The 20,614-nt window shown below is 39.8% G+C and overlaps 1 protein-coding gene across 1 annotated transcript in view; it reads left to right on the top strand.

Moving 5' to 3' along the window:
• The first annotated feature begins 4,672 nt into the window (after window positions 1–4,672).
• The window catches only part of ROS1 (ROS proto-oncogene 1, receptor tyrosine kinase), a 141,465-nt gene continuing 125,523 nt past the window's right edge, over window positions 4,673–20,614 (top strand). The window contains exons 1-3 of the mRNA XM_003255618.4: window positions 4,673–4,994; window positions 13,401–13,445; window positions 15,603–15,662. Of these exons, the coding sequence (XP_003255666.2) occupies window positions 4,872–4,994; window positions 13,401–13,445; window positions 15,603–15,662 (228 nt within the window). The 5' untranslated portion in view covers window positions 4,673–4,871. The remainder of the gene's footprint in view (window positions 4,995–13,400; window positions 13,446–15,602; window positions 15,663–20,614) is intronic.

Below are 20,614 nucleotides of genomic sequence, written 5' to 3'. Positions count from 1 at the left end.
TGAAAGCCTTTCCTCTAAGGTCTGGAACATGACAAAGATGCCCACTTCACCACCGTTATTCAACACAGTGAGAGGTGACAGCATGCTGGCAGTCCTCACAGCCCTCGCTTGCTCTCAGCGCCTCCTCTGCCTGGGCTCCCACTTTGGTGGCATTTGAGGAGCCCTTCAGCCCACCGCTGCACTATGGGAGCCCCTTTCTGGGCTGGCCAAGGCCAGAGCCAGCTCCCTCAGCTTGCAGGGAGGGGTGGAGGGAGAGGCATGAGCGGGAACCGGAGCTGCGCGGTGCTTGCGGGCCAGCTGGAGTTCTGAGTGGGCATGGGCGTGGCGGGCCCTGCACTCAGAGCAGCCGGCCGGCCCTGCCAGCCCCGGGCAATGAAGGACTTAGCACCCGGGCCAGCGGCTGTGGAGGGTGTACTGGGTCCCCCAGCAGTGCCAGCCCACCGGCGCTGTGCTCGATTTCTCGCGGGGCCTTAGCTGCCTTCCTGCGGGGCAGGCCTCGGGACTGCAGCCCGCCATGCCTGAGCCTTCCCCTGCCTCCGTGGGCTCCTGTGCAGCCCGAGCCTCCCCAATGAGCACTGCCCCCTGCTCCACAGCGCCTAGTGCCATTGATCATTCAAAGGCTGAGGAGTGCGAGCACATGGCACGGGACTGGCGGGCAGCTGCGCCTGCAGCCCCAGTGCGGGATCCACTGGGTGAAGCCAGCTGGGCTCCTGAGTCTGGTGGGGCCTTGGAGAACCTTTATGTCTAGCTCAGGTATTGTAAATACACCAATTGGCACCCTGTATCTAGCTCAAGGTTTGTAAATACACCAATCAGCACCATGTGTCTAGCTCAGGGTTTGTGAATGCACCAATCGACACTCTGTATCTAGCTACTCTGGTGGGGCCTTGGAGAACCTTTGTGTGGATACTCTGTATCTAACTGATCTGATGGGGAGTGGAGAACCTTTATGTCTAGCTCTGAGATTGTAAACATACCAATCAGTGCCCCGTCAAAACAGACCACTTGGCTCTACCAATCAGCAGGATGTGGGTGGGGCCAGATAAGAAAATAAAAGCAGACTCCCTGAGCCAGCAGTGGCAACCCGCTCGGGTCCCCTTCCACACCGTGGAAGCTTTGTTCTTTCGCTCTTTGCAATAAATCTTGCTACTGCTCACTCTTTGGGTTCACACTGCTTTTATGAGCGGTAACACTCACTGCAAAGGTCTGCAGCTTCGCTCCTGAAGCCAGCGAGACCACGAGCCCACCGGGAGGAACGAACAACTCCAGACGCGCTGTCTTAAGAGCTGTAACACTCACTGCAAAGGTCTGCAGCTTCACTCCTGAGCCAGCGAGACCACGAACCCACCAGAAGGAAGAAACTCCGAACACATCTGAACATCAGAAGGAACAAACTCCAGACATGCCGCCTTTAAGAACTGTAACACTCACCGCGAGGGTCCGCAGCTTCATTCTTGAAGTCAGTGAGACCAAGAACTCACCAATTCTGGACACAACAATACTGGACATCCCAGCTAGAGGAATCAGATAAGAGAAAGATATTAAGGGCATCCAAATTGTAAAGGAGGAAGTCAAATTATCCTTGTTTGCAGTTGACATATCTTACATGTTGAGAAACCTGAAGACTCCACAAGAAAACTAGCAGAACTGATAAACAAATTTAGTAATTCAATAGTAGCATTTCTATATGTCAAGAGTGAACAATCTGAAAAAGAAATCAAGAAAGTAATTCCATTTACAATAGCTACAAATAAAATTAAGTATCTAGGAATTAACCAAAGAAGCGAAAGATCTCTGTAATGAAAACTATAAAACACTGATTAAAGACATTGATTAGGACACACAAAAAATGGAAAAACATTCCATGTTCATTAATTGGAAAAGTCAATATTGCTAAAATGTCCATACTCCCCAAAGCAATCTACAGATTCAATGCAATCCCTATAAAAATACCAATGACATTCTTCACAGAAATAGAAAAGACAATCCTAAGATTTATATTGAACCACAAGAGACCAAGAATAGCCAAAGCTATCCTAAGAAAAAGAACAAAACTGGAGGAATTACATTACCTGACTTCAAGTTATTCTACAGAGCTATAGTAACCAAAACAGCATAGTACTGGCATAAAAATAGACACATAGATCAGTGAAACAGACTAGGGAACCCAGAAACAAATTCACACACCTACAGTAAACTCATTTTTGACAAAGATGCCAAGAACATACACTGGGGAAAAGACAGTCTTTTCAATAAATGGTGTGGGGAAAACTGGATATCCATATATAAAGGAATAAAACTAGACCCCTATCTCTCTCCATATACAAAATTCAAATCAAAATGGACTAAAGACTTAAATCTAAGACCTCAAACCATGAAACTACTACAAAAAACATTGGGGAAATCTCCAGGACATTGGTTGGGGCAAAAATTTCTTGAGCAATACCCAACAAGCACAGGCAACTAAAGCAAAAATGGACAAACGAGATCACATCAAGTTAAAAATCTTCTGTACAGCAAAGGATACAATTAACAAAGTAAAGAGAAAACCCACAGAATGGGAGAAAATATTTGCAAACTACCCACCAGACAAGGGATTAATAACCAGAATAAATAAGGAGCTCAAACAACTCTATAGGAAAAAATCAAATGATCCAATCAAAGGATAGGCAAAAGATTTGAATAGACATTTCTCAAAAGACATACGAATGACAAACAGGCATATGAAAAGGTGTTTAACATCATTAATCATCAGAAAAATGCAAATCAAAACTACAATGGGTTATCATCTTACCCAGTTAAAATGGCTTATGTCCAAAAGACAGGCTATAACAAATGCTGGTGGCAATGTGGAGAAAAGGAAACCCTTGCATATTTTTGATGAGAATGTAAATCAATACAACCACTATGGAGAACAGTTTGGAGGTTCCTCAGAAAACTAAAAATTGAGCTACCATATGATCTAGAATTCTACTGCTGGGTATATGCCTAAAAGAAAGAAAATCAGTGTATCAAAGAAATATCTGCATGCGAATGTTTATTGCAGCACTGTTTACGATAGCTAAAATTTGGAAGCAACCTAAGTATGCATCAACAGATGAATGGGTAAAGAAAATGTGGTACATATACACAATGGAGAACTATTCAGCCATATTCAGTCATGTCCAACAACATGGATGGAACTGGAGATTATTATGTTAAGTGAATTGAACTAGGCACAGAAAGGCAAACATTGCATGTTTTCACTTATTTATGGGATCTAAAAATCAAAACAATTGAATTCATGGACAAAGAAAGTATAAGGATGGTTGCCAGAGGCTGGGAAGGGTAGTGGTGGGTGGGGTGGGGGATGGGAGATGGGGACAGTTAATGCGTACAAAAAATGTAGAAAGAATAAATAAGACCTACTATTTGATAGCACAACAGGGTGACTATTGTCAATAATAACTGTACATGTTAAAATGACTTAGAGCGTACTTGGATTGTTTGCAACTCAGTGGATAAATGCTTGAGGTGATGGACACCCCATTCTTCATGATGTGCTCATTTCACATCACATGTCTGTTTCAAAACATCTCCTGTACCCCATAAATACATACACCTACTACGTACCCACAAAAATTAAAAAACAAACAAAAATCCAATCAAAAAGACGTTCAGCTCAAAACAAAATCTCATGTATGTGTAACTCATAGTGAGAACCTTATATCATGAAGAAAAGGTTAAGTTACATTTAGTATAATTTATTTAAGAAAACAAGGAGGTTGGCCGGTTGTACCGCAGTGGCTCACGCCTGTAATGCTAGCACTTTGGGAGACCGAGGTGGGCGGATCATGAGGTCAAGAGATAGAGACCATTCTGGGCAACATGGTGAAACCCTGTCTCTACTAAAAATACAAAAATTAGCTGGGCATGGTGGCGGGCGCCTGTAGTCCCAGCTACTCGGGAGGCTGAGGCAGGAGAATCGCTTGAACCCGGGAGGCGGAGGTTGCAGTGAGCCGGGATCACGCCACTGCACTCTAGCCTGGACGACAGAGCGAGACTCGATCTCAAAGAAAGAAAGAGAGAGAGAGAGGAGGGAAGACAGGCAGGAAGGCAGGAAGGAAGCTTGTACAATGTTTCCGTCTCAAGGCAGACACTTGAACATATCTTAGGTTTCTGGTAACTAGTTTCGGCTGTCTCGATAGACCTGATAAGGCAGTATTTTAGTTAATATGTAGTAAAGTTCTGAGAGTGCTCTAACCAACTTCCTTGTTTTTAACTCTCTCTCAGGGTATTTGTCTATTAATTTCAGCTTTGTTTGCTCTTAAATTTAAAAATATGTATTTGGCTTCTGAGTTCTGTTTTCTCTCTCAGTTGCATTGCTTGATTTGGGTGCCTCTATTTTTTCAATAATTCTTTATTATAATAGTGCTACTGTTTGCTAAAGCGTACGTGGTCAAAACCCAGTTCCCTGCAGGCGGAAAAGAGCTTAGAGAAGTAACGTGGTGGACGACCCACTGAAACATTCCAGTTTCAGACTATGCATGTGTCACACCCTTGCTGAAATACAATTCGTTTTCTTTAATTTCCATGTGAAGTGCTCTTCTAAGAACCAACCTTTAGTCAGTGGGTGACTTTCTTTATGGGAGTAAAAGGAAGCTGTTATGAAATAGCTCTTATGGAACTGTTACAAGCTTTCAAGGATTCAAAGGTCTAAATGAAAAAGGCCAAGTATTATTTCAAAAGGCAAGTATATCCTAATATAGCAAAACAAACAAAACAAAATCCATCAGCTACTCCTCCAATTGAAGTGATGAAGCCCAAATAATTCATATAGCAAAATGGAGAAAATTAGACCGGCCATCTAAAAATCTGCCATTGGTGAAGTGATGAAGAACGTTTACTGTCTTATTCCGAAACTTGTCCATTTTGCAACTCTTGGCTGCCTATGGATTTCTGTGGTGCAGTGTACAGTTTTAAATAGCTGCCTAAAGTCATGTGTAACTAATCTGGTAAGTCTCACAATCTAATATTTGTCTTTGCAGGAAGTGGAACGTGTAGAATTCAGCTTGTTATAACTGATAGAATTGTTTTCTCTTTATGAGGAGTTTTCTTATGAGAAGTGGTGGCAACAAGGCAAGATAGATTATTTTTTTCTTAGATAAGTTAGGAGCCCTTATAATTGCAGAAGATAAAGCAGGCTATTTTATTTCCTTAGGGTACGTGGTCATAGATTTTTTGGGCTAGAGGACTGGGTAAAGGTTTAAATGGAATCAATTTTGCCAATTTTGCACACTTAAAAACTTTCTATTTAAACTTATTTATTACAAAGTCATTAGTAGTTGTCTTGAAACCTGAAATCTGTTTGGCCACAGGATAATTCCTGCTAATTCCAGCTGTGTAGGGAGCTGGATGAAAAAGGAAGCAGATACAGATGCCATGTAAAATAATATTATATTTTAAGGCAATAATTATTTGTACATTTCTTTATTTCTGTTTGTGCATTTATAATTTTAGTGAGCTTTTTAATATGGAAATTCATGCTTTCATTCTCATTTCTGGGTGTCATCCCTTCTCTAACTATTGTACCATCTCTTTTCAGTTGTAATTTAGTTGTACTTAAAACAGCCACTGAATTAACTTTAAAAACCAAATACTCTATAGACAGAGAAAAATGCACTCTTCCTGTCTAAAGACAAATAAAATATCATGATAGTTTGCATATGACCCTATCTATAGCCATACTTTTAAACATAATACAAGTACTAAATACAAGTACTATTCATTATATTATGCTAAAGTATTGGAGATAGAATTCTATGGCAGATTAAAAAACTTGTGCTTAAACACTTTTGATTTAAACTGTAGTTTAAAACATTACTTAGGTTTACCATGGTTAGTAGCATTTTTTTAAAAGTTTAGTATTTTATATAAATCTTTGCCAAAGACTTCATTGCCTTTAATATAGAATTGCATGCTTTAGTTTTTTATATTTGTAACCGAAACTTAAAAATGGAAGAATGGAACTACTAAATGTTTCAACTACTAAACGGAAAACTGAATGTTCTAAAAAAGACTTTTTTTCTAATTATAATAAGAATATACATTTTAAATAAAATATTTATAACATAAAGAACTAGAGAAGAATAAAAAACTTCTAATTCTAGCCCTAGTAACCTTTTGATTGAATTTTCTTTTAGTATATTTCCTCATATATATATGTGTACATATATATCTATAATTTACACCCAGCTATGCATCCAGCTTTTTCATTACACTGTATTGTGGGATTTCCCCTAGACCCTGAAAGTTTTTTAGAAACGGAATCTTTAATATCTTTAGAGTATTCCATTATATGAATGTACCACCATAATTTATTTGTTAATTTCCCTGCTACTGAAACTGATTTTAGTTGTTTCCAATATTGCAGTCTCCATTTTATTTTACTGTAGTTTTATTTATTCTTATCTTTTTGTGTGGGCTCCTTGCTTTCAGGGTTTGGCAGTAGGAATAGACAGTTTGTTCCTTTGTTGAGTTGCCTTCCGTTCACCACCTACAGAGAAAGGCACAGCTGATATGTGGCAACAGCAAGAGAGACACGGTCTGCCAATTTGACCAGTGAAAGTACTACATGTTCCCACATAGGGCCTGGAGGGACAATAGTGAAGTGAATGTAGAATTGAATGTAACCATGGTTCACAGGAGGGGATATACAAAGTGCTCAAGTTTATTATATTTTCTGTATCATTTTTAAAAACATGGGCATTTACTCTGAAGGTCATCTATAATTTTATTGGGTAATTCTTGATATTGAGACATGTTTTCTTAAAAAAAAAGACAACCACAAGAATGTCTTGTCCAAAAATAAAATGTTAGAATTGTGGGCCAAATTGCACAAAGCATAGTTCTATGCTTGAGCATTGGTATTTTACATTACTTTTATCTTCGTTAACAGAGATCTGCATGTACTAGTTGAAAGTATTAACCGAAAAGTTTTTTTGAATTCTAGATGCCATGTGCTGCAGAAAACAACAAATTATGCTCTTCAGAACACTAGTATTGTGAGATCCTTTATGAGAAAAAAAAAAGAATTCATGGTTGAATAATTTGTGGAAGTGTATTTTGCTATGCCCTCTTTTTGTGGATTCACAGGGCACAATAACATATTAAAGGCTTTGTTTAATCATAATTTTCCCATCTTCTTTAGCAACAAAACCCTTTTATAATGTTTCCATAAGTTATTTGGGGAACAGGTGCTATTTGGTTACATGAGTAAATTCTTTAGTGGTGATCTGTGAGATTTTGGTGCACCCATCAGCCATGTATACACTACACCATATTTGTAGTCTTTTATCCCTCACCCTGCTCCCACTCTTTCCCCTAAGTCCCCAAAGCCCATTGTATCATTCTTATGCCTTTGCATTCTCATAGTTTAGCTCCCACTTATCAGTGAGAACATATGATGTTTGGTTTTCCATTCCTGAATTACATCACAACCCCCTTTTTTTTTGAATTAACAAATCACAACAACTGAGGAACTAACATTGAGAAGGGCTCAGGAGTATCAATTCCATTCAATAAATTTCGTTCAATATCAATTTATTGACTGGAATACCAATTGCATTCAATAAATTTTTCTAGGTATCTATGTATATTCAGCTCTGTGGTGGATGCAGTTGGGAATACAAAAGAAGTAAATTATGTAATCAATGCCCTAAAGTAAGTTATCAAATACTGAGATATCAAGGTTTCTATCACTAGACAGTTAAAGGCTGTTACAAACATGATGTGCTTTTATAATATTAGAGGGTGATGAGAATATATTTATTTTTGATTTGTATCTCAACTTCCAAAGAAATAAACTGAAAATCAACTGAAAGACTATTAGAAATAATAGGATTTGGAAGGTTTTTAAAAAATTAGTGGACAGACATGAAAACTGTCCTGTATATCAATATATAACATTAAAACAAAATAATAAGATCATAATTCAGAAATTTTATAAAATATTCACAAATTAGCATAGTTTTTATTGCTACAGGAATAAACCTGTGAGTAAAACAGAATACAATCAAGAAATAAAACCATGTACATAAAGGAATGTGAAAAAAAAAGATGACAATTCAAACCAATGAGTTGCTATCCATTTAGCATAAAAAATTCCTACATAACTACCAGATTCAAATAAATTTCAGGATATATTTTGTAAAAAGGTATGACTTTTGGTTAAATGCAATGGCTCATGCCTGTATTTCCAGCACTATGGGAGGCTGAGACGGACAGATCCCTTCAGCCCAGGAGTTTGAGATCAGCCTGGGCAACATGGTGAGACTCCTGTCTCTACAACAAATACAAAAATTACCTGGGCATGGTGGCATGCACCTGTAGTCCCAGCTGCTTAGGAGGCTGAGGTGGGAGGATTGATTGAGCAGGGAGGTCGAGGATGCAGTCAGCTGTGATCACACCACTGTTCTCCAGCCTGGGTGATTCTGTTTCTAAGAAACAAAAACAGAAAGGTTTACTTAAATACAAACAGACAAATAAACGAAACAAAGCAAGTGTTTACTCCATAAAAATATTAGAAGAAATTAGGGTAACTGTTTCTGTAATCTTGAAGTAGAAATGCCTTAAGAAGCCTAATTAAAAAATTTAGACTCCCTAAAAAGAAATTGCCAATAAATTTGACTACTTAGAAACTTAAACTGTTATGACAACAAAATACAGTAACAGCAAAGCCAAAAAGTGGAAAAAAAGTATTACACACGATAAATAATGTTTTTAAAGAAAAAATCCCTGATACACGTAAAAGCATGTAAGATGAGTTTAGAATATAAACAGGCACTTCAAAAAAGAAGTATAAGTGTCCATCAACTGATGAGTGGATAAAAAAATGTGATATATATACACCATGGAATACTACTCAGCCATAAAAAGGAATGAAATAATGTCTTTGCAGCAAGTTGGATGGAGCTGGAGGCCATTATTCTATGGAGGCCATTATTCTATGGAGGCCATTATTTGGCCAGGAATAGAAAAGCAAATGCTGTATGTTCTCACTTATAAGTGGTAGCTAAGCTATGGGTACACAAAAGCATACAGAGTGTTATAATGGACTTTGGAGACTCAGAAGGGGGGAGGGAAGGAGAGGAGTGAGGGATGAAAAACTACATGTTGTGTACAATGTATACTACTTGGGTGACAGGCACACTAAGGTCTCAGACTTCACTACTATATAATGTATCCATGTAACCAAAAACCACTTGTACCCCAAAAGGTATTGGAAATATATATATATATTTCCTATATATATATATTCCAATATAATATATATATTTCCTATGTATATATTCCAATATAATATATATAATTCCAATATATATTCCTATATATAGTCCAATATAATATATAATATATATTCCAATATAATATATAACATATATTATAAAAAATGGCTAAAAAGCATGTGATAGATATTCAACCTCACAGCAACCACAGAATTGCAGAATAAAAATAAATTATCAATTTTTCTTCTATCAAATTGGCAAAGATAAAAACATTTATAGTTGGAAAAAGTACGGGTAAACTTCCATTTTCATGAATTGTTGGTTGGATGTAAATGGATAAATTTCTAGAAAAGAATGGGTTATTAAATCTCAAAATTGAAAGAGAAAATATACCTCTAATCTTATACATCAAATTTATCTGAGGATATTATTGCTTAACTACCCAAAGATATGTATGCAAAAGGCTGTTAATAGCAAGTTGGGACATAATACTACTAATACATTTCTAAGTGCCTGCACTGCGCTATAATAATTAACGCATTTAATTGAATCTTCAGAAGCTTATGAATTAAGTATTATCCTACTTATGTCCCGGATATGACCACAGATAACTTTGAGAATATCACATTGGGAGCAAATATCATGTGGAATTAAATTACAGATCATTCTGCTCTGTTCCATTTATTAGGGTAGGAAGTAAAGAATGAGATTAGTTCTGACTCAGGTGGGCAGAACAGAAAAGCTTATGTCAAGAAGTGGGTATTAGGTTAAGAAAGTTTGAGATCTGGTACTGAATTTGACTATTGGAAGCAAATAATTGGAGTAGTTGGAGCTAAGGCAAACCAGCGGGGATCCTAATGTGTCCGGAATTGGTGGGTTCTTGGTCTCACTGACTTCAAGAATGACGCCGCGGACCCTCGCAGTGAGTGTTACAGCTCTTAAGGTGGCGCGTCTGGAGTTGTTCGTTCCTTCTGATGTTCAGATGTGTTCAGAGTTTCTTCCTTCTGGTGGGTTCGTGGTCTCGCTGGCTCAGGAGTGAAGCTGCAGACCTTCACGGTGAGTGTTACAGCTCTTAAGGCGGCGTGTCTGGAGTTGTTCGTTCCTCCCGGTGGGCTCCTGGTCTTGCGGTCTCGCTGGCTTCAGGAGTGAAGCTGCAGACCTTCGCCGTGAGTGTTACAGCTCATAAAAGCAGTGCAAACCCAAAGAGTGAGCAGTAGCAAGATTTATTGCAAAGAGCGAAAGAACAAAGCTTCCACCCATGGAAGGGAACCCGAGCGGGTTGCCACTGCTGGCTCGGGGAGTCTGCTTTTATTCTCTTATCTGGCCCCACCCACGTCCTGCTGATTGGTAGAGCCCAGTGGTCTGTTTTGACAGGGCACTGATTGGTGCATTTACCATCCCTGAGCTAGACATAAAAGTCCTCCACGTCCCCATCAGATCAGTTAGATACAGAGTATCCACACAAAGGTTCTCCAAGGCCCGACCAGAGCAGCCAGACACAGAGTGTCAATTGGTGCATTCACAAACCCTGAGCTAGACACAGGTTGCTGATTGGTGTGTTTACAATCCCTGAGCTAGACATAAAGGTTCTCCACATCTCCACCAGACTCAGGAGCCCAGCTGGCTTCACCCAGTGGATCCTGCACGGGGCTGCAGGTGGAGCTGCCTGCCAGTCCTGCGCTGTGCGCTCACACTCCTCAGCCCTTGGGTGGTTGATGGGACTGGGCACTGTGGAGCAGGGGGTGGCGCTCGTAGGGGAGGCTCGGCCGCACAGGAGCCCATGGAGGGGGTGGGAGGCTCAGGCATGGCGGGCTGCAGGTCCCGAGCCCTGCCCCGTGGGAAGGCAGCTAAGGCCTGGTGAGAAATCAAGCGCAGCGCCGGTGGGCTGGCACTGCTGGGGGACCCAGTACACCCTCCGCAGCCGCTGGCCTGGGTGCTAAGCCCCTCATTGCCCGGAGCCGGCAGGGCCCGCTGGCTGCTCCGAGTGGAGGGGGGGGGCCGCCAAGCCCACGCCCACACGGAACTCCAGCCAGCCCGCAAGCGCCATGCGCAGCCCCGGTTCCTGCTCGCGCCTCTCCCTCCCCACCTCCATGCAAGCTGAGGGAGCCGGCTCCCGCCTTGGCCAGCCCAGAAAGGGACTCCCACAGTGCAGCGGTGGGCTGAAGGGCTCCTCAAGTGCCACCAAAGTGGGAGCCCAGGCAGAGGAGGCGCCAAGAGCAAGTGAGGTCTGTGAGGACTGCCAGCATGCTGTCACCTCTCACTAATGTTCAAAATGAAAAATGTGATTTTGGTGGAGATTATGGAAGGCATCCGGTTAAGAGCACGGGTTCTGGAGTCGATCACTCTGCCCCCTTCAAATCCTAATCCAGGTAATTTACTAAACTTCCCTGTGCCCCAGCTGTAAAATGAGGTTAATTATAGCAGCTACCTTATAGGGTTGCTGAGATAATTCAATGAGATTTAGTGTAAAACACCTATAAGAGTGCCTGGAACATAGCAATAATTCAGTAAATGTTAGCTATTGTAATTGTGAGGAGAAGAATGGGGAGTGAGTGGAGATTAGGGAAGAGTGTTGACAAAATCTGCCTCATTAGAAACCCTTAGACCTGACTGTGAGGCTACCCTGCCCAAGACCATTTGATGGTCATTTCACTCAGCCTGTTAAATTTACTCCTGAGAAGAGCCATCAGGACTCACTACTGTTACAATGTTACTATGATCATCAAGAAATATCTCTGCTCTCCTACTGTTTAAAATGGGACACAAAGACTACCCAGCATCCACCCTTTTGCTTTTATGAGCTAACATGCATTTTTGAAGGGGTAGGAAAAGATTCAATTTTCAACTCATTATCTCTCACCTGATTTTTATTTGCTTGCGATTCAACCACCTTTTGAACAAAATCATGAAAACGAAGTACTGTTAAGCAGTTGGTTGCAAAATTCATCTAACAGATAGAATTCTTACTATCTAAATGTTTATTATCTAAAAACAAAATCCAATAATCATCCTTCTTCTTCTCCTACAAATATAACCAGTTAGGGAAAGTACTATTAAGCACTTGGTTGCAAAATTCATCTAACAGATAGAATTCTTACTATCTAAATGCTTATTATCTAAAAACAAAAGCCAATAATCATCCTTCTTCTTTTCCTACAAATATAACCGGTTAGGGAATGGAGTTTAAAGGAATCCTCACTCATGCTTCAAATTAAAGAAAAAAATAGGCAACATTTTTTCTTTGGTTCTTGAGTCTGATTACTTTTCAAGTCAACCCACACAATATTAAGCCATTGGATAATGTTTTCAAGGGATTTTTGGAGCATCCTTACGTGGGAAACCACTTTGAATTAATGGATTTACTCCTTTAGCATATCAGTATTTATTGAACACCTATTTCTGTCAGGCAGTGTTCTAGGTGCTGAGGATGGAGTGAAGAGCCAAATGGATAGAAAGGAGGAGCATGCTCAGTGAGCTCAGTGATAGATGCTGCTCTCTTCTCTCTACAAAGCACAGAACACTATGTGGGTACTTATCTGATTATCTGATGGCCCAGATTATCTGATTGCCATCCTTTGTAAACTGTCTTGTTTATGAAGGACTCTATTCAAATTATAACCAGAGAGATAATGAGCAATTTATAGATCTCTGTCCTTGGTTCCCATTTCTTTTATTTTCCTCCAGTATAAAAAAGTTCTTAAAATTTGTATGTGAGCCATAAAAGAGTAATCTTATGTTTTACTATATACCAATTTGCATTTTCTCCCTGCTCTTAATTTTAAAAAGGAAAAGTTTGAACACAATTCATCACTAACCTAGGAGTCCGTTGACTTGATTAACCGACCAATGCCACAGGATTATTTAATTCTGTGTGAGACTCTCTCCCTATAGCCACATTCTTACTCCCACCTTTGTAGTTCCTGCAAAGTTCTTAAGACATTATATCTGTAATTTGCTCCAGCATTTTGTCTGGTAGTGATGAATTTAATGCCTCTAAAACATTTGGCTCTTTACTTTAGAGTCACAAAATGCTGAGGAGGCAACATTATTTCAGGAAGCTTTTTTAAAAGGTGTGTTAGTTACACGGAACCCAGTACTGATGGCTGGTGTTCACTACTTCCTTCTTCATTTCAGGGCCAGCAGCTTGACCTTGGCACACCACATAATCTGAGTGAACCGGTAAGTAATTTCTTCAATTGTCAAGAATATTACAATGTTTGTGTTGATAATGAAGGGACAATGATCAGATTTTATCACAGTAAGAATTGCTAAGTAAAATCTCATTTATCCTTGCTGGAAGAAGACAAATTGAAAACAATGAGAAGTCTGAATTTATATAAAAATGAAGTGTGTTGAAGTGGAAACAGCACAGGACCAATCCAAGTGCATGATTTTGTCTCTATATAACTGTGTGGCTTTGGACAAATTACTTAATTTTTCTGAGATTTAGTTTTATTATGTGTTGTTTGAGATCGCATCTAATATTTCTTCTAACAATGACATTTTATGGTTTTATTACTGTTCTGCACATCTATTCATTTGTTTAACAAGTGTTTAGTGGCTTAAGGTATAAGCATGCACAAGGCACTGTGCCAGGAACTAGAAATTTAACAATGAAAAAAATAGGGTCTCTGTTTAAAAGGACTCTCAACCTTTTTGAGACACATACTTAAAACCAGAGAGATAGACATATGCATAAAATTATGGCCAGACAGCATCATCAGAACCAGAATTGTGGTGTGTGTGAGGAGTGAAAAGAGAATACACAAGAGTAAAAGGCACCTCACTTGCCTGCAAGGCCTTCAAACTAAAACTAGAAAGAGGAAGAATTTTCCAGATGGACTAGAGGGGAAAAAGCATATTGATCAGAGAAGGCCCTTTTTGTCAAGACACAAAGGTGTGAAGTAGCCTAAGTTGTTAAGGAAACTGAGTATTTCAGCTTGCCTGGAAGATGGGGTACGTGTATAGAGGACAGGGAAGTGGAAGACCAATTGCCAAGTTACATACCAATTGCCAAGTTACATGGAGCCAGATCATGAAGGGCCTTGTCTGCCATGCTTACTAAGTTGGTCTTAACTCACAAGATGATGGAAAGACATATAGAGTTTTAGATAAGAGAAGAGTGTAACCAGGTTTTGTTTTAAAAAGATCACTCCAAATGTGGGAACAAGAGGGGTCCCCCCTGAGGTTTTTGGCAAGTGGTAAATGGCAAAGCAGAAAATTGAGGCAGTGAGTGATGAACCCTGAGGCAGTAAAGATTTTAGTTAATGACCAGATAAGTCAATAGGACTTCGTGATGGGTTTTCCATGAGAGGGGAGAATGGGGTGAGAGAAGAAGACACCCTGGTTCCAGGCTTGGACAACTCAGGAGAATGTAGCATGTTAATGGGAAACATAGGAGAAAGAGCAAATTTGAGGATGGAAAGTGAGGAATTGAATTCCACATGATGGATTTGAAGTGCTTGTAGGAACTTAAATGGAGACATCTAATGAGCCAGTGGATATCTGGGTCTGGAGCTCAGGAAGGAGCCTCAGCTGCAGTTAGAAGTTTGGAGGATATCAACATCCAGATCATTTGAAGCTGAGGTAGGGGATGAACTCACTCCGGGAGAACTAGAAGAGTGAGAGGAGAAAAAGCTGAGGATAGAACACAAACACCAAAGGGGTGGAGAGAGGCAAAAAGAGATGGCAAAGGAGACTGAGCAGGAAGTAAGAAAAAGGAATCCAGGTGACACCGTGGGCTGTGGAAGGAATGGCCGAGACAGGTACAGATGAATTAAGTAAGGTAAGAAGAAATATATCAAATCTGTCCAATAGCAGGTCAGGGCAACTCAGGGTTTTCAGGGCAGCTGTGGGGTGAAAGCTGCTAGTAGGCAGCCAACTCCCCAAACTGTCTACCTATTTAGGTTTTGACGTGCTACCATCTGGTTGAATCTCCAGTTTTGAGTTTTGCTTGATACGTGAGGACACCTTAGGGACCCAGGATATACCAATGCCACATTGTCCTGGGCTTTACCTTTGACAACTACCCAGTGTACACTGTCTTCCCTGAAGGTTGGCTGTTCTCTGGCTTCTAGGCCTGCACATGCCAGGCTTAACTCCACTCAGCAACTCTGCTGCCCTGCAGTGAGCCACAAGCCTTGTTCTACCTGTAGATAGGACAGCTCTATTTGGAATCCCAAAATCTCGGATCCTTTGGAGGCCTCAGGTTTCTTGGTAGATTTCTATTTCTAAAACACAGAGTGATGCTTTTTGTTACTACGTTGTACTTTCAGGTGACAAGAAAAAGTCATATTTCTTCAATCACTCACCGTTGTCTGTTATTGTCTCTTGCAGTGTATCCAAGGATGTTACTTTTGGAACTCTGTAGATCAGAAAAACTGTGCTTTAAAGTGTGTAAGTATTAATTAGGTTACTATTTTGATACTGATGTTTCTTTCAAGAGGAAAGTTGTGTAAGAGGATTCCCATTTGCATTTCCATTGGCTTTCAACTAGTTTGCTTGACCCTAAGACAAAACAAAACAAAACTAAAAAACCAATAGCCTGGATAATACATAGTAATGGAAAAGAGATTGAGATTAACATTTTTAATGCGACTAGACGTCACAGAAGGTTATTGCAAATAACAGAACCCAGGGATGTTCAATTGCTCCAAAACTATAAATGTTTTTTAGTAGAATGTCCGGTATTTGTTAAATTTCCTAGGCCTATGCTTCTCAAATTTTAATGTGCAATTATCTGGGATCTTATTAAAATGCTGATTCTGATTCAATAGGTCTTGGGTGGAGCCTGAGATTCTGCACTTGTAACAAGCTCCCAGGTGTTGCAGTGCTGGTGGTTCCCAGACCACATTTTGGATACCAGGGCCGTAGGTCATGTTCAAAGTTTCTATGCAGGAATTATAGTAGATGTCTAACTCAGGGCCGTAAACACCTGGTTTACTCCCCTTTATGTAGGAAATACATCTCCAGATATTTTATTTTTCATTTTATTATGTAGCCTGGCTTTTGCCACGCAGTGTGTAACTTAAGATACTTAACCCCTTAGTACTTTACATTCCTCATCCATTTTAGGATAATAACAGAATCTTTCTCCTAAAGATAGAGCCTGTCATGTTGTAACTACTCTGATCACATGATTACGAATTTTGCCATTTAAAAGTGGGTTCCCTTGTTTAGGTTGTTCAGGTCAGGTATTAAATCAATAAGAATTGTGGTAATGCTGGGGAATCCTAATGTCATTTTCTATTAATGAGTTAAATTATAACATTGAGATTTAAGTAATGCATTAACCTCTTTTTATATACATAGTTTTTAGAGTATATTCATAGTTTTACTTATATAATGTGTCCTTGCAAAGTTCTATTATAGCAGTTACCTATGCCCACTCTCACACTTGTGACTGACTGCCTCACAGAATGGAAGTTACCAAAAGGTACAGCATGCACTATCTGGACTTAGTGGCTATTAAATATTTCTCAGAAATTGCAACTCAAACAAATAATTTGTCTAGTTGTGTGTTTAGTATCTTTTATCCCAACATGTAAACTCTGTTGGGGCAGGATGCTCTCCGTCTTTTTTAGATTGTTATCTCTTGCATTGAATACAGTGTGGGACATATAGCAGCTGCTCAGTCAACATTTGCTGAAGGAATGAATGGAAAGCACCATTTGTTGCTGGGAAACAATTCGGGAGGCTGTGTGGCTGCTGCAGGGGCCAGCATGGGCAGAGGAATCTGATGTCCTTTGCTAGCAAGAGCTATTGGTGGTTTTCATTTCCTGTTCTGTTTACCTTTGGCATTTGCAAATACTCCTTCACTCTCTAACTTGGTCCACCACAGATTACCTCAGCCTGCTGAGATTTTTCTGGTGGACATCATATTCTCCCATTTTTCCAGTGATGCCAACAGCTTAATTTTTAGAGCTGCTTATACAGTGTCCTGCCCAGACAGGAGGTCTTGCTCTGGGCTTCCTTGTTTTTGTTGGTTTTTTGGTTGCTTATCAATGGTGGGGCAATAAATTAATTTGAAATGAATGTACAGCTCAGTGTCACTAAAATTATTTACAACTTTCAAGATTTTAAGTAGTCTTTTTTTTCTATGCAGAATGATACTTATGCCACCGTTTGTGAGGTGAGTTGGCAATCACAAAAAAGATGTCATCAAGCCACATGTCTTTATCTCTGGTCTCTAAAAAGCTTTTAAAATAGGGGTGAAGAAACCTAAGTTATTCTCAGTGCACTGAGACATTCTTCCTCAAAGTGTTATTACTCTGAGTATACAAATGACTGTCAAATTCCGTTTTGGCACAAATATTTACTGTTTGATGTATCTATGTGCATGTATATAATATATATGTTCCTATGTGCATACACACACATTCACCATATGTATATATATATATTACTCTAATCTGGTTTGGGAGGTTATAATCCCTGGACCCTGGGCAGAGTTGGAGTTGGGGTAATGGAAGGGAGAGAAGGAAAAGGCACATTCAGAGATATCTCTGCTGATTCCATTTTCTTTCCCACAATGTATGGTGCTCTATCATTAAATATAGGACATGAAAAGAGAATCCTTTAATTGCAACTCTTTCTTTCTTTGTTTTCTTTCTTTCTTGCTTGCTTTCTTGCTTTCTCCTTCTCTTTCGCCCTCTCTTTCTCTCTCTCTTTCTTTTCTTTCTTTCTTTCTTCTCACAGTCTCGCTCTGTCACCCAGCGGGGAGTGCAGTGGTGCAATCTTGGCTCACTGCAACCTCTGCCTCCCAGGCTTAAGTGATTCTCCTGCCTCAACTTTCCGAGTAGTTGGGGCTACAGGCATGCGCCACCACGCCTGGCTAACTTTGTATTTTTAGTAGAGATGGGGTTTTGCCATGTTGGCCAGGCTAGTCTCAAACTCCTGATTTCAAGTGATCCACCCACCTCAGCCATCCAAAGTGCTGGGATTACACGCATGAGCTACCAAGCCTGGCCGCAATTTTCTTTCTCATGCAACTAGATCCTTTGCCAACATTTTGCAACACAGCTTCTCCCCACCCCTTCTCCCAATGGTAAGTGATGTCTCACACTGCCCTACCCAGGTGTCCTTATGGTCCTCTAAGCAACCTCTGCTACACTTGATTTTCTCTCTTTCAAAGAGAACTTGAGGTTTTGATGTTTCCTACTTAGTCTTCAACTGAGCTTACCTGTCCTGTATTTCATCCCTTCAAAATAAGATTACTTGACAATAGATGATATGAAGAAGCTACATTATTTATCAGTTTAAAACCTATGTTGGCTGGGTATGGTGGTGTGCACCTGTAGTCCTAGCTACTTGGGAGGCTCAAGTAGGAGGATTGCTGGAGGTCAGGAGTTTGAGAGCATCCTGGGAAACATAGCACAACTGTCCCCTAAAGAAAAAAACTTTAAAACCTATGTTGTATTCTTTTTTAAATATCCTTGAAACTGGTAACCAGAAGCCTGGGGAAGGAGTATAAATTATCGTTCATTAGTAAAACAGAAAAATTCCCTCTTAATAGAGAGCAAAAATACAAACAAAAAATTAAATTGGCATGTTTTCTCAGTTGTTACTTGTTGGTTATAAAAATCACATCTGAGCAATTTGTCTTGGGAATGGGTGGAGGTGAGGGTTGGCTAAGAAGAGAGAGAGAAAACAGAGGAGAAAAGTCACCCATATGTAAAGAGACAAAGGTCTCTCCTGATTGAGATAGAAAAAAAAGTGGCCTGCGAATCCTTTTATGTGATGAAAGCAAAATTACCCCCAAAGAATAGTCCCTATGATAAATGTACCAGTGTCAGGAAAATAAGTGAGAGAGAGCCTTTAAAGCATTGAAGAAGCCCAGGATTAGATCTGTAATGTGCTAATTCTTTGTTAATCATTATGCTGCTCAGTTTTCTGTGCTTATATAGTGTAAATCTTTCCTCTCAGTGTTATAACTTGTATAACTATTCTTTCTCTTTATACTTTGCTATTTTACACTTTAAAATGTTTCACTGTAAATAAAGTAGAACTGAACAGGAATATGTGCTATATGTATGTCTGTCTACCTATCTATCTATCTATCTATCTATCTATCTATCTATCTATCTGTCTGTCTATCTATCACCTCAGTTGTCCACACCTTTAGGAAATCAGACTCCTTACTCATTGATGTTTGAACGTAGGAAGCTTGTCATTTTTGCAATTCATATTTCTTGGAAGGAATAATCTTGAAAGGGATAGTTCAGTGAAATAGAACTTGGAAAATGATGATAGCTAGTGAGATGGCTTATCCCTGATAATTTAAAACACAAATTAGATCTTATCATTGCATCTTGGCCTTTGATTATATAGCTATATATAGAATGAAACAATAGAATATATATACATATATATTTATATATATAATATAAAATAGTCAAAATAGATCTTATTATAGCCAATTGATCCTATTGTACCTGAAACATTTCAATGGCTTTTTACTGCTCTTTGGAAAAAATTACAAACTACAAAGGTCTACCAGCTCCACTGCCTGCCTGTCTTGACTTCATCTCACACTCTCCCCTTGGTCTCTGTGCTGGCCACACTGACCTTTCCCTCTTTCTTGACATAGAAGACACATTCCTGCCTCAAAGTTTTCATCCTGCTCTTGCTTCTGCCTTTGCCCAGATCTCTGCAAGCCCAGTTCCTCCTAATGACTGAAGTCTTGGCTTGGATCACCCTAATAAAGTCTCCTTCTCTGCCTAGTTATACCTGTGCCTTTGACTTATTTTCGTCCTAGCAATTTTCATTATCAGAATTATTTTTTCTTTTTAAAAATTTGTCACTCAGTTGTTATCTACCTCCTTCTAAGGGAAGTCCTGTAAGGCAGGGAATTTAACTTTCTTGCTTACTGTCATATTCTTAGACCCCAAAACCATGCTTGGCATGAGAAAGGCCAATTGTTCAAATATTCTTGAATGAATGAATGAATAATTTTTAAGGGAACAATGCCTCAGTTCATATGGAGGGCAGTGGGGGAGGCTTCCTTGTCTTACAGAAGCTGGAAAGGGCACTGGCAGCCTGTGTACCAGTCTGGGAAACCAAGGGTGGAGCCAGAGGGACAATAAAGATGGACTGACTATGATGAGGAAGTTGGGAATGTGGGGGAATGGAGAGAGCAAGCTGATGTAGCCCCTGGGAAGAGTAAACTTGGCCTCCACTGTGGGAATGGCAACTCAGTAACGTGGAATATTCCACATGAATGTCCCATCCAGGGGCTTCAGGCTCAGATTCTGTAAATTCCTTAAATCCAAACATCTTTAGATTCTCTCTAGGCAACTCAAGCTTGAGAAACACTGGATAACTTTATTTGAAGTCCATTGTTGAATTGC

Source organism: Nomascus leucogenys, chromosome 3, assembly GCF_006542625.1.
Source record: "Nomascus leucogenys isolate Asia chromosome 3, Asia_NLE_v1, whole genome shotgun sequence".
Classification (NCBI taxonomy): Eukaryota; Metazoa; Chordata; class Mammalia; order Primates; family Hylobatidae; genus Nomascus; species Nomascus leucogenys.
Note: the sequence above shows the minus strand (reverse complement) of the source record. Positions and strands in the feature narration are given on the sequence as shown.